Source organism: Zosterops lateralis (assembly GCF_965231275.1).
Source record: "Zosterops lateralis genome assembly, chromosome: 18".
Taxonomy (NCBI): domain Eukaryota; kingdom Metazoa; phylum Chordata; class Aves; order Passeriformes; family Zosteropidae; genus Zosterops; species Zosterops lateralis.
This window is the reverse complement of record NC_139778.1, coordinates 2190665-2216544: the sequence shown is the minus strand read 5'-3', so window position 1 is coordinate 2216544 and position 25880 is coordinate 2190665. Positions and strand designations below refer to the sequence as shown.

The window sequence follows — 25880 nt, the reverse complement described above, 5'->3', positions numbered from 1 at the left end:
GTGGGTTTTTTTTCTGATTATTTAGCTTCTCTGGTATCCAGTGTAGTTGGAGTTAATCATTCCTATTTAAACCTGAGACCAGGATTTAAGCCTTTTCAGTAGTTTCAGTGTGTATATATGACTTGCCAGGTTTGATTTAATGTCCTCTTAAGGTTTGATTTAACGTGAGCCCTTAAGAGACACAAATTTGCTGATTGTCACACTGAATTACAAAGAATTTTTAGCATGTTCTGATGCTCAAAGCACTGTAATTTAGGATGCCTTTACTTAGAGTCAGCCCAAACTTTTGTTTCTCTGTCATATTATTTGTGGACACTTTCTAATAATCATTTCCATTCCAAAACCCCAATCGCACTCTCTGCTTTGTCTAGCTCGTATTTAAATCGACAGGAGCTGTATGAATGGCAGAGCCCAAAGCAGTGCGGGCATCCCCAGGCGGGTTTTTCCCAGGGCAGCCGGTGGGGAGCGAGCGCATCCCCCGCCTCCCGCGGGCTGTGCCGGCCCGGGGCTCTCCTGCCGGGCCCTCGGGGCCGCCGGGCCACGTCCTCCGCCGTTACATGGCTGTGATTACCGGTGCGAGCAGCGGGAGGGGTTCCTGGGAGGCCCCGCCCGGCAGGGCCCCGCCGCGGGCAGCGGGACGGTGCGAGCCCCGGGGCGAGGGCCGGTGGCGGTGCCGGTGCCGCCCCCGGAGCCCGGGCCGGTCATTGGCCGCGGGACGCGTCACTCGGGCGAGCCGGGCCCGGCGAGCGGCGGCGGGAGGAAGCGGCGGCCGCGCTGCGCCGGGCGGAGGGAGCGGCGCTGGGCGCGGCCCCGGCCATCGATCCGTGCCACTTCCCCTAATGGCCCGTCTCTTCCTCCTCCTCCCCCTCCCCTAGGGCGGATCGTCCCCCGGCCTCCCTGTATGTGAGAGACGGGGCCGGCGCCTCGCACGGAGCCGGGAGCCGCCGCCGCGGGAGGAGCGGAGGCTTCGGGGAGCGCTTCCTGCCCACCGCCCGCACCGCCGGGCGCGGCAGCCCCAGCATGGAAGCCATCGCCAAGTACGACTTCAAAGCCACCGCGGATGACGAGCTGAGCTTCAAACGGGGGGATATCCTTAAGGTAAGTGGAGGGCTCGAGCCGGGAGTTCCCTCTTTACCCCTGGGCTGTTCAGTTTCTCTCTGAGTCTCTTCCTGTCTGTCTGACCAGACCCTCTTTTGGCTCCCCAGAGAATGCCAGAAGAATCTCCTTTTAGTACGGAGCCTAAAGATCCTCTAAATCCCAGTCACACCTCTCTGAGAGCAGGAGAGGCTGTTTTGTTTCAGTATTAAGCATGCATCCCAAAGTCTCTCAGTTCTCTCCTCTGAGATTGGAATATTTGAAAACTTAGTCGTAAACAGGGCAGCAAATAAGCAGAAGTACAAGATAAAGGGGAATTCAGTGTAGAGATTATGAGAGGAAGCCCCATAAAGTAATCAAGATCAATTTGGTATTCCTTTTCTTTGCCTCCTGCCAAGGATTCTAATATCAAAGAACAGTGATTGGATTATTTCTCACTAGATAATCTTTTAGCATCAGCCTGTCAAATATTGAAGCTGAGTTTTATCTTCAGTCCTGATGAACTGGAGTGATAAACTTGTGGCTGAATATATAATGGATCTGTGCAGATGTAAGTGAATGTTGGAGTGCATTAGAGGAATTTTGGTCTATAGTTCTTTCAATATATCAAAGGCTTTTTAGGCTTCATCTTGGCTGTATTACAGGAATTTGAAAAAACTGAGTTGAATTTCTACAATTGTAACAAAACTGGACACAGAACAAGCCCAAAATTTTATTTTGGACGGGAGTAAAATACAAAAATCCTTAGTGATGTGGCCTCATGGAAGTGGAGCTCAGAGCTTTGTTGCTTCCAAGGAATAAGAGCCATATTGTAAAATGCTTTAATGGAATCCATTCATAGTCACTGTTTCTCCATAAATACCTTTACCTTCCTAGTGTGATATATTTGATGTTAAGGTATTTTTAAGCTGCTCTTTTTTTCTAAAATGCTTGGGGTAGAAGCAGTTTTGAGAGGTGCTTTTCCTGCAGATGTAAGGCTGTAACTGTGTGTGTGCTGACAAATCAGTCCTGCAGACCTCAGTGGGATTACTCATCTGCTCAACATTTTTGCCAGGGAAGGGCTTGATTTTAACTACTATGTTAAAATAAGCTGGAAAAAGTAACCTTTATATGTAAACCTAATATGTGTCTTTTATAGCTGATATTTCAACTGTGGCTTTGTTAAATGTGTGAGGCAATAAAGAGATAAAGGTTGCTAAAGCATATAATGCTTTGAGATTTTAACTTATAAAGTGATTGCATCTGTGTGTGTCCTACACATCCCTGCCCCATAATTGGCCTAAAAACTCCTGTTAGACCTGTACACCTCAGTGCCAGTGTGTGTAAATTACCAGGGTATTTCCTAGGGCTATTTTTAAATGTTTGAGACTCTCAAAAATTTGTGATAACCTTGCTCTTTTTTGCCTTTTTTTTTTTTTTTTAACATGAGCTGTATTCTTTTATTTTGGGTTACAACTAGCTGCCCTCAACTTTTATAGTGTATTTGGAGCATAGCTGAAATCAGATTGTAGAAAATGCTGAACAGGAAGGAAAAATGAAGTATAATGAAATACAGTTTATTGTAAAGTGTATTCTCAGCTGTTTTAATTTAGTTTGGGGTAAAAGTTTGCTTAAGTACTTGAAAAAATAGAGTAAAATTTTCATTTGTTTAAAAATATGTTCTTCTCTAAGAAGTAAAAGAAAAATACACTTTTTTAGTGTTTTTAAAGTTTAATCTGTGTTAAAAGTCTTGCATCTGTGCACAGTGGCTGATGGTAAGATGTTCTTGAGTTCTGTCTACTTGATATCATCCCTCAGATACAAATTTTGTCATACAGATAGAAACGTGTATGCTGTTACACCGCATTAATAATTACACTTTTCCTAGAATACAAGGAAGGATTTTCCTACTTTCCAACATCTAGGCTGAACAAAGCATTTATGAGCAGTTCTTCAATCAGTACTTCCTTTATTTTCAGCTCATAATTATATGAAAATGCTCACAAATTTTACATGTTTACCTCACTGATGTATAAACTGAGCCACAGAGATGATAAATCGCTCAAAATCATCACTAAAGTCAGTGGAAGCATCAGGAGTTTCAGGAATCCTTCCGCACCTAGTTGAGCTGAGTTCTGTGCAGTGTGGTGATAACCACTGTGTAAAACTGGGCAATTTCAGACAGATAAATCCAAACGAGTTAGAACTGTTCCAGTTTACCCAATCTGACAATTTCTGTGGCATTTTGTTGCTTTGAAAAATCTGTTTCGCTTCAAATGTGTTTGAGGTTGTGGAAATGAATTTCCACCCAAAGTGCTCGATCTGTTTGTGAGAGCTCTGCTGAGAAATCGTAGGGGATCCCAGTCATATGCCCTGGGTGATGTCTCTCATTAACCAGGTCAATCCTCCTGTTCCCAGAGGAGTTGGAATAAACTTGTAACATGTTGAATGCACCTGCACCCTTCAGTGTCCCTTGCTGAGGGCCGTGTGTCACTTCATGTGTAGTGGAGCCTTTTAACTGTGAGACACCTGTGGTGATGCACTCAGAGAACCCCATCAGCCTGATGGCCATTTGAGGATGGCAGAGGATTGATTTATAGCAAAACGTGTCACACAAGGCAAGAACTAAATCTCTGACAGTGTAATTCCCAGTCCTTGGAAGTCCCTGTTTCTCCCTGTGGGGAGAGAAGGCAGAGATGCCCAGTCTGGCTGCTCTGACCTCAGCAGATAACTTGCCTATGATGTCATGTGCCATTACTGCTGCCTACCCACAGATCCAGGACCTGATTGAATAGCACTTGAACTGGAACCATTAGGCTGGTTGTTAGTAATCTTGTGGCTGGTTTCCAGAAGTGAGTGAAGATAGTTGACCTTTGCCTTGCAATTGTAAAACAGCTGAGTGAAGAGGAAAAGTGCTTGGCCTTTTTTTTTTCTTTTTCTTTTTTTGTGGGCACTGTGTGGTAAAAGCTGCCTGTATGGTTTCTGTAACCCTGGCAGTACAGTGGGTCCCCTGCCCTCCTGTGCAGTGGTTCTGCAGCAGAGTGTGGTGCTGCCTCTCAGGAGATGTTCACTGGCAGCTTTCTCTAAACTTCACATACTCTAAATACTACTTGCTGAGCCTTTTCCAAAGAAAGGCAAGATTACTGCTTCCTTCTGTGTCTTCTGACAGTGCTGCTGCTCTCTGGCTTCGTGCTTTTCCTGTTGCTTCACAGGAACTTGTTGGTGACTGGAGTCCTACTGGGAGGGGTGAAGGTGGCCTGTCCTGTTGCTTAAAAAAGTAAAATAAGGAAGCTGAGGGATTCCTACTTGAAATCCTGAATTATGGTTTTTGCACTTTGAAGAGTTGACAGTTGTCCTGATGCCTTTACAGTCTTCACCCTTTTTTTTTTTTTTTGCTGTATATATTGAAGTTGGGAGGAGTTAAATTCAGTCTCTGTATTTGTTACTCAAGTTTTATGTCCCCCAGAAATATCACCCTTCGTGCTAAATGTCAAATACCCAGATCTAAAGTTTACCAATATTTGCTGATGATTTGCTAGGAGCCAGGGGGAGAAAAGAGAAGAAAAATCACCATTCTTTGTCATCTCATTGTAATTTCTTTTCTCTACTTCTAAATATAATCAGAAGTGTAAAGTTAACGCCATGGTGCTCTGAGAACTGTTTCTGTGTGGTTAATGCAGGAGCACTAAACATATTAGTTAGTATCTTAAATGTTAGAATTGTTTGTTTTTTAAACTGTAAACTGCTGCTCCATTTCCTCTTTCTCCTTCTGTTGTGGGGTTGGGGCACAGTTGGACAGTGTTTTTCTGAACAAGTGAATAAGTTCCTGTTCCCAGTAGATGTCAGCATAATTAATGCAGGGGTGCTTAGAGATTGTTTTTATGGCTCAAATTGTTCAGGTGTTTTAAGTAGAAGGCCATCATCTTGAATTTTGAGGTTTTTGCTTTTGTTTGATACACAAACCAGCTTCCTTATGTGCTAAAAGAAGGATTTCCTTGATAGGATTTTGATCACTTCACAGTTTTGTTCAGCAAAGTCAAGATTATTTTTCCCATTCTGATCATACACATGACAGCCACCACAGCTTCTGTCCAGGAGTGTTTGTCACCACAGTTGTTTTTTTGTCAGCCCTTAAGATTGGATTAGGATTGAGTGTTTGCTCACAGTTGATGCTGAGGTGGCATTTTCAGTTCCTGCATGAAAACCATTTTTCTGTGTCAGTATAGAGTGGAACAGTTTCAAATAGAGGCAGGAAGATGATAAATGAGGGGAGCACTGTCTCCCATCTGCTCTTTCCCCTCCCTTATCTGTGACCTCACCTGCACTGGCTGTTATGTCGTGGTGTCTGTCCTACAGAACAGAAACTCATGGCCTGCTGAAGAGACATGCCAGTGTTTTTCCTGGTTTGAGTGAAACTGTCTCCACACTCATCCTTCCTCTCCCTTTATGCACTCCTCCATCATTTCCCATTTGTTGTAATGGAATGGGCTCAGTGTGGTCTTGGTGATTTTAATGTGTGAAAAGCAACTTTCTGAATTAATGATTCAGCAAAATCGCAACCACCGTGTGCTTTATAGTGAAATAGGTCAAATATTGGAACAGGTTGCCCAGAAAAGTTGTGGAATTCCCATCCTTGGAGATACCCAGACAAGTCCCTGAATACTCTAATCTAATTAGACTTGCTCTGAGCAGGAGGGTGGAGTGGGTGACTTCCAGAGGCCCTTCCAAGCTCCATTATTCTGTGACTTAGCTGTGAGTGGCAACTCTGCTGTGTGTGATGGTTGATTTGTAGAGGTGTGCATAGGTCATGTTCCCTGGCTGGTGGCCTTGAATTAAGATGATAATTGCCATCAATATGTGATCAATATTGCAGTCTAAGGTGGCAAAACTGTGAGAACGTTACAGAGACATAAAACCAAGTACAATTATCTGAAATGTAGTTGATTTGGCAGCCTGGCAGTTGGAGATCTGTGTCACAAAGAGATGCTGCTCTAAGGGGCTGCATTCTTCTGATCTCCCAGTGTTCAAGGCCTGGTTTGAGTGCAAACTTCTCCAATATTGTTGCTCTTTACGTATGAGAGTAACCTGAAGATGGGTTATGTTCCATTAGACAACTTCTGTCGGCATCAGGGTAAAGTGTGTGCAAAGGAAATACCTGATCTTGACAAAGTGTGTGTTCTGTATTTGTAGAAAAGCTTGGACCTGCTTAGACCAAGATCATGTTGCTGAAGGTATTTCTGTGCAGGAGACATAGACTATTCCAGTCTGAAGGTGTGAAGTGGTCTTTGCAAGCAAAGAGTAAACACATTCCACCTTAAAAATGGCATCTTTGTTTTTATTTAGATGGTTTTGGTGATGATTATTTAAACCTGTTCCTGAAAGCAGAAAAAGATGAGCTCTGTGAGGTACCTGGAGGCTGCAGGAGTTCTGAGTGTTGAACAAACACTGTCTATGGCTAGTGGTCAGCTCAGCACATTTGTGCCACTGCCTTAGCAAGTGTTGCATTCTGTGATAACCAGGGAGGTGGTGCTGATTTGAAGCTCAGCTGCCTTTGCCAGTTTAATGGAGGAGCTGTTACAGCCTCTCTGAAGGTCCAGCTTGTGAATTGCCAGGCGTGACATTAGCACAGGCATAGCAGCAAATCACATTTTGGCTTGATAAATTATTTATCTGCTTTGTTCAACCTGCTTGTCAAACTGCCACCAACGTGATGTGCTTTTGTTTTTATTTACTGGCAACACAAAAATGTTGCCTCCCATCTTTGGTCAGGTGATATTTCTGTTGTGTTAACTTTGTGATTAGGGGTTGTCTGAGAATTTCAGATCAATGACATCTGTTATTCCTGGATGTCCTGAGTGTTAATGAACTAACTTTGATTTAATTTATTGTTTTAAATTAAAATGGTAAAAGCTTGATCACAGCTTGAGGGAAGAAAAGGATTATGATTTTTTAGTGGCATGTATTAAGGATTGGGAGTGTATTCATAGAGTCCCAGTTTGTGTGCAGAGCCCTGCTGATTGCTGGTGGAGGGATCCTGTTTTTAGTGATATTCAGGACTTCTCTGATTTCTCTCTACAATTAATAAGGATCCAACTAAGCAAGGGGAGATAAGAAATCCAGTTTTTCTGTGTAAAGCTCAACCTAACAAGGAGTGAACTATATGACCCCTTGATAAAATCCCTTGTGCTTTAAAATTGCCAGGGGCTACATACCATAAATCAAATACTAAAGCTTGAACTTCAGGGGGAAAAAAAGTGCTGGGCTAAGCTGATCCTATTTTATGAAAATGTAAGAAAATTAGGCATTAGTGCCCTAACAACACTGGAGCAAATAAATCTTATAATCTCAAATTATGCAAAAAGGGGGTTTAATTTACCAAACTTGATTAATTTTACAATAGAAATCTAAACTAGAAGAACTACTAAAGGCAATGTTTGGACATTTTCATGATTGCTGTGAGACCGAAGTGTTGTATTATAAGCTCTTACACTGAAGATGGCAGATTTCCATAATTGCTCTTTATCCCTGAATTACAACCTTTGCTAAATTTTTAATAATTCTATTTATATGCCTTTTAAAAGCCTTGTAGAAGCAAAGGTAATTTTAGAACCATAACAACAACTTTAAAAATCCAACCAACAAACCAACACACCTACACACGCGTCCCCCAGCTCCCCCAGAAAAGCACATTTAAAGCCACTCACATCAACAAAGGATTCAACAGCAGACAGGACCTAGTGGAGAAGAGTTTTGAGCTTTTCATGTGTCTCTCTTTGGCATCACCTTTCTTGTGGTGTTGAATTGCAGAATGTCCTTTACAGGTGTGACAGCAGAGGGTTGTGGCAGCAGCGAGTCCTGGGCTGTCTGTCAGGTCCCTGGGTTTGGCTGCACTGTGTGGTCAAGAGAAGGACTGGATATTCTTTAGCTACAGCCAAGCTGACCTTGAGATGGCTGAGGTAATGATAACCCCCCTGTGGGGGATTCAGTGTGAATTACAAAACTCACACACGAGTCTGGATGAATACTTTGCTGTGTTAGTGAATGTCTGAGCAGCTACTCTTAATTAACACAGTGTAGCGGAGGATAAGCCGATTTCCCTTCTTCCCCCTGCCTTTACTGTTCTCAGTGCTAGTGGTGTGGGTCCTAGCCAGGGAGATGAAGCTGTGACTTGGGAATAGAGTATTTACATAGAAAAGTGACCCAAGGAATGCATTTGTTCTTTCTCTGGTGCCCAGTGTTACAGCCTTAGAAACGGAGCAGTTGTGTAGTTATGTGTTTCACTGGGGCACTGGTGAAATAAGGCAATAGGGCCAAGGGGTTTGTGTTTTACTTACTTCATTTAGCATTTTGCTAGGAAAGCTGCCTTTGATCTCTATCATTTCCAGTTTTCTCTGAAAACTGTGTTAGATTTAAAATGCAAATGAGTGGGTGACTTGTGTGTGTTCTGCATTTCAAGGCAGATCAAGAGACTGATACTGCAGCAGTTTGATACACAAGTTCTTATCTGCTGCTTTATCCTCCAGCTGTTCTCACTCTTTCATTTCCTTTGCTGGTCCTGCAGTGGCAGTTAACTTACCTTCCAGGCTGGGCAAGCACCAGTGACTGGAATAATTAATATACACTTGGAAATCAATGTGAGATTTGGATGCTTTGGCCCTTGGGAGGGAAAATAGGATAAGAGAATACTTTCTATGACTTTGACGGTGAGTTGGATTTGTTTTCATTTTCTACACTGGGAAATGCTGTATAAAGTTGTTTCTTTCCCCCAAACAGCCAAATCTTTGTAGACAGACCTGCAGCATTGTCCATTTCGATCTGTCAAGCCTCGGGCTTGTCCTTGTTTGTCACTTTAAGGCTCCTGCCCTGTTGCTGAGTATTTAAAGCACTGTGTGAGTGGCACATGCCTTCAGCTTTGAAGACATCTTGTAACACCTCCTAGGAGTAGGTGTTCAAATGGAACAGAAAACGTTGTGAAGCAGAATGTCTGTGGTGGAGCTTGAACTTGTTCCCATGGCTTGTATGCATGATTGGTGCCACCATCTGACAACTCAAGTGAGAATTGGTTTAATAAACTTAAGAATGTGTTTTTTCATGATGACATGTGCTAAACACACGGGGTTGTACAGCTGAGCTCTAATGGAGCAAAAAGTGAACTGACAGTCTCCAAAACTGCTCATGAAAATTATTTTTAGGGATTTTATTATATTCCTGAATCCCAGATGCTACTCTACAATACTTCCTGATTAGTTACTAGATGCATCTGAAATTTGCATTTTAAATGGTTGTGTTCATATTTTTCCTCAGCCTGTATATCTCTCTTTAAGAAAAGAATGGCTTTTTTCTATAGATACTGACTAAAAGCCCATTTAAAAAATGTTTTAAGTGCCTTGAAGAGCTTAAAAGGCTTTTTATTCCCTTCAGGAATGACTGCTCACTTGAATTTCTGTACCTGATCTTGGACTCTTTTGTCTCTAACTGTTTGAGGTTGTGAAAAGCAAATAATCCTGGTACAGGGGACTCATGAAATCAGTTGGGTTTTGACCCTGTGGTGGCAGATCAGAACAGTGACTGGAATGAGGCAAAACCCAGGAACAGCTATTTCTGTCTAGGAAGTAGATTGTCAGCCTCTGTAGAGTAATTAATTTAGAACGGTGATGTTCAAATGTTACTGCCCTTTATAAATAAAATATAAGCAGAGAATACTGAACAGAGCTGTATTATTCTGTTTGTACCTGCTGGATTTACTGGTTTGCATGAGTTCGTGTCAGTTTGCACGCCGCCCTGGGAGCTGCCTGTTGGCTCCTCTGCAGCTGGACCTCATGCAGAGAGAGCAGAAAGCTTTTTCTTCTTTTTCTTTTTTTTTGTTTCAGCTGAACTGTAATTATACTGTTAGTCTCTAAAACCTCTTATTTAAATAATTTGTCTCTGGAATTCATGCTTTCTCCGTAGAGCCAACCTACTTCTTGCTGTAACTTGTACTAAAACTCTCCAGGTTTACGGGGTGGGGTGGGGGGAAGTGCTGCTGTTATGCAAAATTGTTTCCCTTGGGAGGAAAGGGGGGAATTCTTCATGAGTTATGTATGAGCCAGCAGGTTCCACTAATCATAGCAGCTCTGCTAGTGCTGAAGACTTGTAGTATGAGCTAGTCAGCCCTCTAGTTTGTGAGAAATTTGCACAAAATTTTAAATTCTTGCAACTCTTGCTGAGCTTGAGTAGGTTTTGCCATTGTAAGTCCTGATATATTGGTCAGATTTTGAGTGTTCTTTTGTTACCTACACTTCTTTAGCATAAATATGAAAATACTTTAACCATTTAATGTGTTTTATACTTACTGCTGTTAACAATAGATTGTGATCTGCTTGGGAAGAGCTATGCTTAGATTCCTGGTCTAAGTGGATTTATTTTAGAATGAGTAGGATTTTAAGATGCAGAAGTACCTTTTGTGTATCTTTTTGTGAGTACCTCTGGAAAATCTGCCACTTCTGCTCAAGAGGTATTTCCCTGAGCTCCTGTGCAGTTCAGGCCTTGTGCTCTAATCTTTACTACTTCTGGGGGCACAGCTAATCAAGGAAATTCTTGGTAGGGGAGAAGGAAACAAGGGTTCAAAGTGCATCCTACAGTTACAGAAGGGAAGAACCAAATGCAAGGAAAAAGATGAGAAAGTAGCAGCCACAGACAGTGATCACTTTTAAAGATGAAATTGGGTATTTGAAATGTTCTTTTTCCCAACTTTGCCTTTGAACAATGTTTGAATTTTGGTGACATGAACATCAGCTTGACAGATTTGCCTTGCCCAGGTTCTATTAGGGGAACCTGTTGTGCATGTGTTTCACAGCCAAATTTTGTTTCTGTAATGTTCCACACATCCTCAAAAACTACTTGGACAAGCTGTATCCTTAGTCCTGGAAGTGCTCAGGCATGGGCTGGCAGTTCAGCTCCCTGCTGACCACTGAAATGGAGGAAGCAGAAGTTGCTTCTGCTTCCTCCTTGCCTTCACTTCTGTCCCTATTTCTTAAAATACATTTTGCACCAACGCCTCTGCCCTACCTCTCCTGAAACTATAGTTTGTCAAAACCTGTGGATTTGTCTGTTTTGACTCCTTGTGCCAGGGTGTTTAAACTTCTTTCAAGCACCAAGCTGTCTTGACACTTCCTTCGACTTTACTAAGAAGAGATACATTCCTCATTTCTCTTCCCTGAAAATTGCCTGTAAGGTTGTCACCTGCTCTCTGCCAGGATGGGCAGCTGAAGACTCTTGTGACTCTCCCTAAAATCACTAAATTGCCTAGGTTGGGAAAGATCATTATGTCCAACCTTCCTACCTAGAAAAATTCAACAACTGAATTGTTGAAACCAACAGCTTTCTCTGTAGGGTCACAAAAAGTAAAGATAACCAAAGTGATTATAGTTGACCCACATTTCCTGATTTCCACCCTTCCCAGTACAGCTTGTTGTGTCTGGAAATCTCTCTAGCTGTTACCTTTGCTCTCTTTAGGTAATGTGAAGAGGAAGGGCTTAAGTAAAAAGGCTTCCAGCATTTCTATAAACTTTGTTGGGCTTTCTTTCCTTTGAAAAGTTTTTGTTTCAGTCCACCTGTCTCTGTTTGGATTACAAACACCTGCGTGATGTCGCAGTAAGATTAGAGGCACTGTTGATTCTATTTGCATGATGAGTAATAAATTCCCCCTAAAGCTTGTTTGTTGAGAAGAAAACATTATTTTTAACTTTTTAAAAAGGCTGAAGTTATTAAACACAGGGCAATCTGCTGATAAAAGAGCTGCTCTACAGGCTGGTCAGCTACTGAAAATGATCTGAGGGTGACTCAGGTGTGCTGCAGGTTGAAATTCTGTGGAAGGAGCAGCACTACCCCCCAAGGGTGTTTTTCTGAACCCTTTGGGGCTCCCTAGTTTAAAGTCCTCACAAAGAAAATACTGTTAGGCAGTCTTCTAAATTTGCTTTGACTCTAACTGGATTTAGCTGTTCTTGGTCAGAATTGCAGTCAAAACTGAGAAGTCTGGCCATACCTAATCAAAATCTTCTAAAAGCACCTGTTTTCCCTCACTCATGGTTCCCAAAACGCCCAGTTTGCTAACTGAGAGGGAGAGGCCATCATCCCAATGGGTGCAAACTAACTCTCATGTCCTAATGGCAGGATCAGGCAACACTCCTGGGCTGTGCTTGGGTTTGCCAAGGTTTTTCAGCCCCCACAGACAGATTTGAGCTGACCTTTCACATGGCCTTTGTACTGTGCTGCCAGGTACCTGTGTTAGTCACCTCTCTCCCACTTACTGCTGCTTCCCACAGATAATACTCAGTTTATTGTACCTTTATAATGGATGATGTATTATGCTTTAAACTTTCTTCGATATAAGTAAATTCTGCTCTTCACAATGTTCTGGGAGCAGTTCCTGTCTGAAGTGAATTACGTGATTTAAAAGAAAAGAAATAGAAAACTCTTTATACATAATATTTTCCTCTGTGCTCTGAATATTTGCCATTCCAGACTGGGCTGGATGGACCCCTCCAGCGCTGTGTTGGTCAGATGTTTAACCCTGGACATCATCTTCCTCTTTATGTAAGGTGTTGGCTTCCTTCAGTCAGGCTGGAGTGACTCACTCAGCTGGAGGCTGTGTCTGGCTATTGGTGGCCACACCTTCCATGCATCTTTCTGAACTCATTTTGAATCCATCTGTTCATTACAGCATGAAAGCCTCGTAATGTAAACATGTACTGTGTGGAATAAAGTCACTTGCTTCGTTTGAAACATGCTACCTGGAGTTTTACTGATTTTTCTCCTCTTCTCTCCCCATGCCCTTGCAAGAGGCAATAGGAAAACATCTCTCCTCTATTTCTCACAGGGAGAATTGATTTGCAAATTCTTCTTGTCTTTGTTGCTTTTTTTTCTGCGAAGGAAATAGTGAGAGTCTGATCTCTTATAGTCCAAAACCCATTCCATACTTCGTTATATCTTGGGGGTTTTTTTACAACTCTTTTTGTTCATTTTAACCCATCTCAAAAAAGCTAAATGTAAGTACTCACAGTATGAAGAGGCTGACACAAATTTAGTGTCAAAATATTTGTTTTGTTTCATTCTTAAGAGAAACAGACAGTATTTCTAATTTATTTTCAGATTGCTACCCCCCAAAATTGTGTTATAATTGCTGAGGAGTAATAGTTTTAAACCCTTAGCTTCATACATTTACAGTTCTTTGGGGACTTTGTTGTGTTTTTCCTCACATCTGTTATTTTGCATTATTGTATTTAGTCTGACATTTATCACTTGGCTTTTAGTATTAGAAATTGTCAGTGTAACTGAAGAATTTTAGGCTTTGAGTACATTTCATGACTCTCTTGATGAACTTTGCCACTTCACCTCTCTGTTACTTTTTTGGAGGATCCTGAAGCTGTAGCCAGTCCTGAGATCCTCCCTCTGCTGCAGACAGTGACCCTTTGGTTTACTTTTTAACCACCAAGGGTGGGGTTTTTGTGCTGTTAATGAGCGCATTTGTGGGGACAAGTAGCCAAAAGCTGAGTTGTTTCGTTTCTAAATGAAGCAGCTCAAATAAACCCTAGAAAAGCCTTGTGACTATTTCCAGTTTATCACAATGAGTGATTCATCTGCCCTCTATATGGAGGGCATATATTTTTGTTAAATATTTTTGTTCTCTCCTGCCAGTGATGAAGTGGAGGTCTGAGGTGAAGATTGCTTTCTGCTTTTATAGCTTTGCCAGGAGAGCCCAGCCTTCAAACAGCTGCCTGAGTCAACTTAATTGGATATTCTCTGTACTTCCAGGGAGGTTTTATGGCTGTGAACTGGCAATATTGCTGCAAAGCAGCTGGGACCAACCAGCAGCTGTCATCTCATCATATATATTTTAAAATCTTTAGATAAGGCTAGTCCTGGTTGGTGAGTACATCCCTGAGTTGGCTTCCACATATTGAGGTCTTCCCAGAAACTCCACTGTTGGGAATCTTTTTGGATGCATCCACCCTAATGCATGGTCTGAAAATCCCATTTTGTTGTGTAGGAAGGACTGACCCCTTGTCAGGGCCCTGGGGGGAGTTTTTTGTGGCCAAGGCATTGATCTCCTGATTGGAATCTCCCAGTAAGGGAGAGTTTTAATGCCTTAGCTTTTATTGAGGCTCACAGTGGAGATATTGTGCTGCTGTAATGTACTTGGAAGCTTAAAATTACTCTGTGGTCAAATAATACACCCTCAGGTGTCAGTGACCTGCATTGTGATATCCCTTCCAGGTTATTGCAAAGGAGCCATAACGAATTCTATTCTTTTTCTAATTTGTTCTTGACCTGGAACAATTCTTCTAATTTGAGATACTAATTAGGAGATGGCTTTAGTTATCTCTGATCTTTTCCATAAAGAATTTTGTGCCTCAGCTGTCTTGACTTTAAGATTTTGGAGCAAGTTATTGCTTCTGGCATTTCATATCTGCATTTCTGCATTATTCATATAAGGAGACTCTTGGATTTTTTCATTCTTGCCCACAAGCCAAGAGAGCAGCAATAGACTTTTATCATAGATGTAGCTGGTGTTTCTAATAGTATAATATATTTTAAAAATAGGCAGCATTTAGCACTTCCATATTTTCTGTTCCTCTGAGATAATGTAAGTAGTGTCTGTTTTTAAATTTAAAAAAATTATTCCTGTATTATGATACTGGTTTTCTTCCTGACCGTGAGTAACTCTGGACAGCTGTTTCATAGCCCAGTCCATGGGATAGGGAGCTAAAAGAGACTAGTTAGTGTAGCCTCAGTCTGTTAATGATACAAAGTTCTGCTCTAACTTCGTGTGAGTAAATGGCATTTAAATGCTTTATTTTCCTTTTATGGAGAGAACTAGACATGAACAAATGCTATTTTATTAGTTCTGAAGTGAAAGAGGAACTTCATTACACAAGGGGATTTTTTTAAGCATCAATTTGATGTGCAGATGTTGCCCGATCTTTCTCTTTTTTTTTTTTTTTTTTTTTTTTTTTTTTTTTTTTTTTTTTTTTTTTTTTTAATTCTTCTCATTTTCCCTTCTCTCTTCCCTTCCAGTGTGTAACTGAGCAGTTTACTTTCAGTAAGCCCCCACAGCTGTGATTTTGGACTTTTTCTGAGGTAGAATGAATTTTACTTTGGAGTTCTTGGGCCTTGTACTTTCCCATTTGAAGTCAGAGTAGGAGCAGAGTTCTGGTGTGAGTGGATGTCACAGACCCTCAGCAGCTGTGGCACACTGAGCTCCTTGCTCTACAGTGTCATCTTTCCTCCTCATTTCCAAAAGAGGAGACTATTGGTGTCTTTCCACTTTCTGCCATTCACTGTGAGTTCTGGTGCTTCTTTTTGCCGTTTAGTTCTGATAGCTTTTGTTGTTTTCAAGGAATGATCCTTATGCTTTACATCTCATTCTGTGTCTGTGGTTCAGATGGCTTTGTCTCAGCTCCTCTCTCCATCTGCAGGTTCTTTTTTCAGTCCCCTAAGGAGTGTGTGTTTTTACAGGCTCCAGTTGGAGGGTGTTTTTCTTTTCTCTTTGAAAAAAGGCTAAGCTTTGCTATTTGGCCAGAAATTGTTGAGCTTTTTATTGTTAAATTCAGGCAACTGTGGCTCCAGAATTTGCTATTCCAGACTTATGAGTACAGAATTGTGGGTGTTTCATTCTGTAACCTATTGGTTCTTCAGTAATTGAACCTTCATTTAATGATGAGTTTGGAGAAGAAAGAAAAATTGATTAATGTTGGAATGAATCATAACTTTTTGATTCAAGCCTGTTGTGACCCAAAAATATGCTATACTTAAATGTCATTAGAAGATTTCTGGGATATAATAGTTCATTATCTTGTAGCAGCCTGAAAACAATCATACATTTTTTCTGAAAGTTATCATGGATTGTGGATCAACATGAGATGTTGGTGCACCAACCCTGCTGTGTTTTTGGGGAATCTGGTGTTTGCCCTATTGAGGTTTGGATGGGCTGAAGGCACGAGTCACTGGGAGAGCACTGAGGGAACTCTGGGCTGGAGAGGCTGCAATATTGGCACTTGTGTAAAAGATGGGACTGATGGTGGGTAAGTGCATTGCCTTAGTCTTCCTCATAAAATTACTTAAGATACAATGTTCAAAATATTGACAGACAAATTGTATGCCTCATGATCAAAGACCTGTAGAAACCTGGAAAAGAAAGATTTAAAACTGAAAGCGGTTGTTTGGGAAACTATAGATTTGGGAAGATCATTGAGCATAACCAGTTGGTTCTACTGGCTTTTATAGATGTGAGAATAATTGCTCAGAACAACCTGTGAAGCAAAGTTGTAATTAAATATATTTTCAGAAAGGTTTTTTAACAGCAAAATCCACTGAAATCCATTTCTCCTGTATGGTTTTTTAGTATATATTTTATTCATTGTGTTTGCCTTGGTGACTTTTTTTTTTTTTTTTTTTTTTACATTTGCTTCTTGCAGGCCCAAAAATTTGAATGCAGTGTTAATCATGGCTTTGGTGAACAAAGATCTTTCAGTACGTTTTTTATTTGAAATCTTTTTCTCTTAGTAGAGAAATGACCAGAGTTTCATCTCTTAACCTCTGGAGGTGGCTTAAACAGCATGTAAAATGGACTGTTTGAACTGTGTTTGAACTTTGGGTTATTAGTGCAACACTAGCATAATCCTGGTTGAGTTTTTGTTGTTATTGTTGTTTTTAAACCAACCAGATTGGGTTTTTTGGTTGGGTGTCTTTTGAAATGTGACTGATGACCTGCACCCATCCATTGAAACGTGGCTGCAAGGAACCAGCAATGTGCCCTCTCAAGCCTTTAAAAGCAAGTCCCCTAAAAATCTTTTTGCATTAAATGGCCTTTTTATTATCATTTCTTTCTCCCCCATTCTGTGTTACATGAGCAGGGAAATCACTGGTGTTCGTGTAATGTTGTAAAGCTTCATCTCTTTTCTCCTCGTTTGGTGAGATTGGAGACATCCTGTGAAGTGCTTGTGAATTTAGTGTTCTGGAGGCAGTGGTGCAAACTGCTCCCAGTGTGGTCTGATCTGTCACTTACACTCAGGTTTGCAGACTCTTGGGGTGCTTTGCATTATGCAAATGGGACAGGAACAAGTCAGATGGTGTTCAACATTTTGATTCAGAAACCATTTGCAAGTGTCTTCCTCTTGTGTGTGTGTGTGTGTGTGTTTCCCACCAGCAGCAGGAAGTGGGAACAGCTTTGCAGTTACAGGAAAATGAGAAAAGTTCCTTTTTCTATTAAACATTCTCATTCTGAAGATCAGCCAGACCAAATACCTGCTCCTTTCCTCTTCCACTCAAGATGTTGCTAGACATAAGTCAGTAAAAACATTAAACTTATTCAAAAATGCACTAATTAAAACCATCCCTCTGCAGGTGACAAATCTCTGATAAGTATCATTGCAGTTCCTCAGTGGTAAATTAGTGGTTTAAATGCCTTAACCAGTGTTTTTTGTACTGTAGAAAACTGAGCTCGTATGTCACACTAAACCAGAATGTTGTTGGCTCTATGCACTGGAAATGCCTTGATTTGTACAGATAAACTTCATTAATTTCTCTTTATTTTGTCAATTCTGCTTTATAAGTGAATTTCTAATCTAGTAATGAAAGTGTCTTGTTTTAAACACGAGTTTGATTACCTGCAGTTGGAGTAAGATTCTGGTAGCAAAAATTCATTTCTGCCAGGAGGGTAAAATTACACTATTGGCACTTCTGTTCTTTTTGTGGGGACAGGATTGTTGGTGCAGAACTGAGGATCGGGTCTCCCCTTCCAGCTTTCCCCAGGGAGCCATCCCAAAATGAAATGGGTGATAAGTGCTTTTGGCAGATCTGTAAGTCTTCCCCACAAATGAGAGTTAAATTTAACATTTTCAGTGAGTAGATAAGAGGTGGGGCAGCAAGTTCTGCATATGTACAAACAGGGCTGAGGCAATAAAGAGCTTTGTGCAGAGACTGACCAAATTCCTAATTGTGGCTGTGTCTATATAATGCAATACAAAATCACGAGGGCTGTGAGAGTGTGAACAGGCTTTTTGTGGGCTGAATTAAGGCATGTTGTAAAATCACTGGCAGAGAGCAGATGCATGGGAACTGTGCTCTGAGACTTATGGAGTAATTAGTCTGAGCTGACAGGTGAACCTGCTCAGTAAGAGATTGGATCTTGTGGCACTTCTTTTTTTTCCCTTTCTCAGGTCTTTGCATAACTGTCCTAAAGTGCTGCTAAATCGTCATATCGATCCTCAAAGGTGTCATGTTGCAGGATCTGATTTAGAGAGACTGAGGCTTTTACTGTCCTGCAGGATAGGGCTGGGTTTTTTTAAGGGAAAAAGTTAGGAGCTGTTACCTGTTTGAAAAACAATTTCCCATTTATCTTACAATCACCAGTCTGTTTTTAATTCCTGGGATGGTTTCATGTTTACCTCTGTTTCCCTTAATAGTGTTACTTAATCCTAAGGCATCATCATGAGCCTATTTAGTGCTAAAATCCAGCGTGCTTTTTTTATTTTTATTTATTTTTCTTTCTAATTTTTTCTCCTTAAGTTTCCCTATTGTTGATTCTTCCTTCTGGCTTCCACCGAGGTAGGAGGACAGTAGCCACCACAACCACTCTCTTGTATATTTGAGGCTATTTCATACCTCCTCTCTCCCCCTGCAGAAAGAAGAGTTAAGGGATGGTTCCATGCTGCATCTCTTTAATACTCTGTCTTACAACGAGGTTAAAACTGAAACTTCCTGTGACTGCTTTCTGTCAGACTGGTCATGATGCAAATTTCTATTTTGTGTTCATCCCCTGCATAGGAAAAATCAATGAGCAGCCGCTGGTCGTGTGCAGTTTTAAGATCTTTGTTTTTCAAATGGTTTGCTCTTTATTTGCTATATTCTCAGTTAAAGCATCTAGGAATGGTACTGGCTCCAGTCTCAGTAAATTAATCTTTAATATTCTGCAATATATTAAAATTACAATGATGTATTACTTACTGTTTATGTAGTGTGGATTTAGAGATACCTGAATTTCCCTTCCAGTATGTTATATTAGAATTAATTAAATAGGCACAAATCTAGCAAAATATTGACTTACAGCTATGGTGAACCTTGCAAAGCTGCTGATTCTAGGAAATTGGCCTCCTGTTATCTCTGATTTTATGCTTTTTCCATCTGTCTCAAAATGAAGAGATTAGGGCTGATCCTAGCTATGTGTGTGAGGCAGATTATGGTAATCTTATTATTCTGATCTCATTACACTTAATCTCTAGATTTGAAAATGTCCTGGCTTTAACCCTTTCTTCAACAGCTACAAAAAATGTAGTGAAAAAAGGTGTTTGAGGTGTGTTCTACAAACTTCAGATTAAATGTTTATTTTATCCTGAAACAGTAAAGCACTCAAAGACTTTGCTCCTTGGACTCAGACACTTCGATGGTGGTGATTTGTTGTTTGGGAGGTTTTTTTGATTGGGTTTTTTGGGGGAGGGGCTTTGTCTTAACAGACAGTCTAAAACGATGGATAAATCAACTCTTTTGAGTTACAAAGGATGCAGTTCACACATGACAACAAATCAGTAGTGGATATTACAGTTCAGAAATTGGGAAATTCTTAGTTCCCAGTAGGTCAGAATTATTTTATTTAGTAGCTTTTCTGAAACAAAATGGGGTTTTCCAGAGCTTTGTCTCAGTGTTTGACACGCAAAAATATAAAACTTCACAGAGTGTCTCCTCATATTCTTACAAGAACACAGAAGTTAATGCAAAATGATGGCAAATATGTAGCTGCATGGTTAAAATGGAGAAGGGACAACTCAAATGGAGCACAAAATTCCCTGGATTTTCCTTATCTACAGGTTCAGTCTGGTTACTGGCAAGTCCTTTCAGTTTTAGTTGACTGTAAAGGGTTAATTTTGTAGTTTGTGACTGAGGAGATTTCTACACTGGGGTGTTTTACTGAACAAACATTGTCAGGTGGACTTTGAAGATTACAAGAGCTCTTTGTCTGAAACTTGGGGAGGAAGCTCTGTCCTCTCTGCAGTTTTGGGCTCCATTATGAAACAAGTGGTGTTGCTTCTTCAGGCCTGGAAATGAAAAGAAGGCAAAAGGACAGCTCATGGTGATGGGAGTTAAAAAGCAAATGTGATTCTCTGTCTTTAAAAGGTTGGTATTTTATTGTAACTCCTGTTTGAACAGATTCATAAGATAACTGAGATTTTATTGTAGTACACTGATGGAGTTGTAGACTAGATAGTGCAGGGAATTCTTTTAAAAGCATTTGGATATTGCTCTGAGCATTTTTACTGGTCATCTTTGAACATGGAGGATATTTGGCAGTTCTCATTCTGAAGCTACATTTGGAGAAAGGGGAAAAGATGCGATAGTGCTTTGAACTGGGAGAGGAAGAACAAGTTCTTTCTCCTCCTATGTTTGGTCTGTCATTTTTATAAGTCATCTAAACAGTCCCTCTCTGTACAGTGGTGTTTATTCTTTCACCTGGTTTTGAGAGAATCTGCTGGAACATCACTGAAGTTGCTGCCTGGAGCTCCCAACTCTTTGGAGTGTCTTAATCAGACCTTATTGTTTTGTGCAGTACAGGGACCACTTGAGCTTCTCCTCTGTTGTAATTCCTGTGCTCCGTGGAAAGGGAATTCAACCGAGTAACTGAACTTCACTGGGACTGAGCAAGTTAGAAAAAATTGAGCCCTTGAAAATGATATTTGTTTCTTTTAATTCACTCTGTCCTGTCTTGGCTAACTCCTCAAACACTTGGACCAGCACAGCATGGGGGTAAGAGGTGAGAATTAATGGCTGGAGGGAGGAAACTACAGGGAGAAGCTGATCTTAGCTCTGTCACAAACTCTGCTTGTGGAGCTGTGTCTTGAGGCATGTCCAAGTTTTACAGACAGGACACTCTGTGTTGTGGTAGCACAGACATTCGTAGAGTCTTCATAGTGGACAAGGGTTTGGTGGGGTTTTGGTTTGTTGTGGTTTTGTGTTTTGGGTTTTTTTGCATTCAGTGGCTTTTCTGCTTTTTTACTTTGGCTTGTTTTTTTTTTGGACTTGTGTGGGAGTTTACCTTTGTTTTTTTTTTTAAGGTAAGGTTATCTTTGATTTGATAGAAAGTAGTTAGTTGTGCTGGGTGAACTCCCATGCAACTTGGATCACGCACCCCAAGCTGATGTGGATGGCAGTCTCCATTCCTGCCCTGGGGCTCTGCATTTGGCCAAGTCTCATGATGGCAAAAGCAGCCCTTTCGTTTTGTACCTTGAGTTATTTTTCTTGCAGTTCTCAAGAACTCTTTAAAAATTTGCCTTACCAAAAATGCTGTTTCTATTGTGCATTCACACTGGGTGGTGATGGTTGTTTTGCTTTAAGTGCTGAGTTGCTGGCAGTGTTTTAATATATTTTTAGATAACAGTGAAGTATTTGTTTTTTCAAATGAGAGGTAGGAAATTGCAAAGAATAAAGAATTGCATGAGCTGGCTCAGTGATAGCAAGCCTGTTCCATTTGGGGTAGTGGAGGAGGAAGGTGGAATAGATGGTAAGAATTTTTCTGTCACACTCCCCCAGTAATAACTTCAGCGAGGATCTGTCAAGGGTGGAAGGAAAAATAAAGATGTTGAGAATTCGTTGACTTTGACACTTGATATGAATCATATCTCCTCTGTTGTAAGGGGAGGATAATTCAAATGAGCACAGTGAACCCTTCCTGTGGCAAACACAAAGCTATTTTTTTTTCTCCCCTGAACTTTGGCACTTGGCAAAGAGAGTGTTGCTGACGATGGAGGACAAGAACACACTGGGCAGCAACAGCCCAATTGTACTGTCAGGTGCCCCCTTATACAGGGGCTTCAAATTTCCTGCACTTACACACGTGATTGGTTAAGGATTTTGACTCCGCCCAGCTCATTGGCCAATGATATTGATGCGCTTTCATTCTTCAAAGGGATTGGCTTGGGTTTTGCTGTTTGAGTTTAAATCTGACCAATCAGTGACGTGCCTGGGGACTTGTTGACTTCCATCTTGAAATAAGTGAGGCTGGTCCAGCTGGTGTCTGTTAATCCAAATTATCTGTGTGGCTACAGACCAGCTTTGGCTGTCACAGTCCCCCTTTTCTGTTCAAAGAATGCCAAGTGTCCTTTGTCAACGTCTGTGGGACCCCTTGCAGACAGGATGACAAAGACAGCAAGATGACACAGATTATTCCAACAAACTGGACAAGCCTGGCTTCTCCCAGCCAGTCATCGAAGATGTTTCATTCATTCCCAGGAGCTGTCAGGTGGGATTTCCAACTATACAAGTCCTCAAAATTACATGCCACAGGCTATTACTTGGAAGTTACAAACTTACAACTTAACTCTTAAACAGGAAATATTTCAACCTTAGAACAGTGGGAGAACCAATCAACTGGGCAAACAATTTGTCTTTGGTCAGGTCTGTGAGTCATATCTTTAAATATATAAAAATCCTTAAGTCCTCATATCTTTAAATATTTAAAATCCTTCTAATAGTGTCAAGTGATATAGGGTATAGATAGCACCAGGCATTCCCCCTTTTTCTGTTTAAAAAAAATATTTCAGAAAAATCAGCTCATACCAAAGAAAATTCAATAAAGCAATGAAAAGCATATATGTCTTTTCCTTATAACCTTGGAATTTTATTCATTAAAGTTAAGTTTTTCTCTATTTGCAAGTCATCTGTCTTAATAACCTTAGATACATTTCCCTTTTGATTGCAAATAAAGCATTGCATTTTCTTTTAAATCAAGGCATATGATCTTAAAATATATTGCCAGTTATGCACAGATTATATTGTGCTCGTTGTCTTGAACAAGGTGAGTGCAAACATATAAATTCCCCCCAGACACATAAATTTGGAAACTGTATCCAACTGCACAAACACTTTCTCTGCTAAACCAAATTATTACCTCTGTACTAATGATCTTCATGATCTTAAAATATTCTTTTCAGAGCTTTTAGAATGAGCAGTATGTTTGAATTTATAATAGAAAAGGTTGAGTTCAAGACCAGAACATTATTTTCTAGTCTGGACTTATTTTAAACTTTCATTCTAGGTTTTCATACTTCCACAGAAGCTTTGGTTTTCTACAATTTATAGTTTTGAGGCTCCATACAAGGCTGTCCTTGCAGGCTGACATTAATTACAGGGGATATATGGCACCCTGAGGGGTGGTGACTGACGAGGGGGCTATTGGGGCTCCTCAAGTTGGTGGCCAGGGTCGAATGGGAAAGTACAGCACCGTGCTGAATCGATAGCAGCGAGAGGGTGTCTTTTCCAGCACATATCAAGTCTGGAATCAGTGTGTGTCCCCGGGGCTGCTCCATCTCTGGCAGCAGCAGTGCATTCACAGTAGCGGCACTGGTGATTCCAGGGTCCTCGAGTCCACTGGTACTTCCAGGTATGACATTTATCTCCAGCACATACAGATGGAATGGCTGTGCAGGCGTGGTTGGAACTGTAGGGCCCTCCACCACCATGGGAACCGTGTGGCCATCGCAAGCAGGTATGGACACAGGATGCTCACTTGTAACAGCCCTGGGGCACGGAGCGGCAGACACGGCTTGGCAGGAGCTGGGTGCTGCCTCACAGAGGATGGGTGTGACCTCAGGGCACTCGGCCAGAGCAGTTGGGCAGCAGTGAGCGGCTCTCCACTGCCGGGTTCAGCAGCGCCGTGCTCCGCTGACAATGCGCGCTGGCAGGGGGTGGTGGGATGGTTCTGGACAGCAGCAGGGCACTCCATGGGCAGGTCACCCCGCCCGGAGAGGCTTCGTGTAGATATTTTGGAGTTAGGTTTGAACTACCCTGGGCCCCACACCAAGGCCAACTGCAAAGTCTGTGGCGCAGTTAGAAATTAGATGTTAAGGTGTTAATGAGAGATAGTGGGTTTTCTGGAGGTTAATAGGTATAGGCACTAGTGTGAACATTTTATCCACCTTAAGGAAAAGTAAAACAATGTTTGTTTGCATTATTCCCTATGCTGTATGCCAGTGAGAAGTAACTGTAATTGTAAACTATATCAAAGTGTATATAACCTGCCATTTTAGACAAAATAAACGAAGAACGTAGCATTAGTCGTAGTGATTGGATCTGCATTTGCTCCTGTCCAGCTTCCCAATTATTTTAAGGGTTTCCCTTTGTTTTCTGCTTTGTGGCTCTGCGTGGTGGTTTCATGGCACACTGTGACTGCTCTGCCCACCTGCTCACCTGGTGCCATGTCCTCACTTCCTGCCATGTCACCAGTGCCCTGTTTTTGCCACAAGCTTCAGTGGGTGGTGCCTGTGGCATCCCCACTGCCATCCTCACATCCCACTCATTCTTTAATTGTTCTAGTAAATCCACAATGAGCCTCCAGGGCTTTATAACATCAAGGGCGGTCTCATTGCCCGTGGAGGCTGCAGCAAGTATACACTGACCAGCACACTCCCAAGTTTTGAAGTCCAGGGCGGGCCCTTCAGTCCCATCCAATCCGTGGCTCTCACACCATGTTATCAGGGCTAGTAAAGCCTGTTTATCATATCTTACACCTCTTCTCTGTAGAAGAAAAGCCCATGCCTGTAGAACAGGGTCTTCTGGTGTCCAGGCCCGTGCTCCCGTTTCTCCCAGTGGCGTCTTCCATTTATAAGGTGTCTGGACCAAAACCCACAGCTCTCCAGGCCGTTTTTAGCAGCCCTCCAGGCAGCTCTTCACTCTGCCCTGCCGGGATTCCACCACTCTGCATGTTGCTCCTCACAGCTCTCCACGCTGCCGGCAGCTGTTCCCCACTGCCCCTCTGTCTCCCTGCTCTACCCCCGGCAGCCTGTTCTGTCACGTCGGGGTCACCAATTGTCACTGATGACAGAGACAGGAGTGTGACAAGAACACACCGAGATCAGGCAGCAGCAGCCCAATTGTACTGTCTGGTGCCCCCTTATACAGGGGCTTCAAATTTCCTGCTCTTACACATGTGATTGGTTCAGGAGAGCAGAGCATAGATTGCATCCCTTTGAGGCAGGGGGTGGCTCTTTAAACAAGATCCATAGGACTCCTGCACAAAATTGTAGCAGAGTTGTTGAAGCCCTGGATTGATGAGGCAAGTCTTTAATTTGTGGTGTCTGTTGGTGTAAGACAGCTGCAGTAAGCCTTGCATCTGAACGCCTGATATAGCCTGGAGATTGGATGATGATTTTTCATAACACAGTAGAAAAGTAATGAGGCTTTCTAGATTACTTTAAATACTATTTTCTGGTCTAACTATCACTAGTTATTCTTTTCCATTTTGTGTGTGAAGTCTGCTTAATAAAAATCTTTGTCTTTCCATCCCACAAGCATTTATATCATTTTTTTCTCCATCAATAAGCCTGGGAAATTTTATGACCGAAGCTAAATGATGCCTTTCCAAAGGTGCAAGAGCAACTGCTGTTGCCCATCCTAACAACAATAGGAAAATTATTTTTATAAATTTTATTATATATTTATTATCTTGAAAGATATTATATGGCAACATGTTTTTTATAGGTATATATTTCAAGAGGCTTCTTTGCACAGACTGACAGTAGTTTGTGGAGGGGTTTTCAGACCATGCCTAGGATCTCATGGCCCTGTTGCTCTGCAGCAATTGCTCAGAAAATCTTGTGTGGTCCTTTTAAAATAATTTTCATTTCATTTTTCATCTCAAAATGAGGTTTCAATACCCTTTATTTCGCTCTTCTCAGAGGATGGGGATTGAAATGGATGGATGGGGAGGACAGGATGTGTTTTGAAATTGGGGAAAATGCAGTTTAAATAGGTGGTGATAATACTATTCTTAGATCACTGAG

The 25880-nt window shown here is 41.5% G+C and overlaps 1 protein-coding gene across 1 annotated transcript in view; it reads left to right on the top strand.

The window, feature by feature from the left end:
* The first annotated feature begins 963 nt into the window (after window positions 1-963).
* Window positions 964-25880, top strand: part of GRB2 (growth factor receptor bound protein 2) — a 44654-nt gene continuing 19737 nt past the window's right edge. Inside the window, exon 1 of the mRNA XM_083874324.1 lies at window positions 964-1098. Coding sequence (XP_083730450.1) covers window positions 1021-1098 — 78 coding nt within the window. The 5' untranslated portion in view covers window positions 964-1020. The remainder of the gene's footprint in view (window positions 1099-25880) is intronic.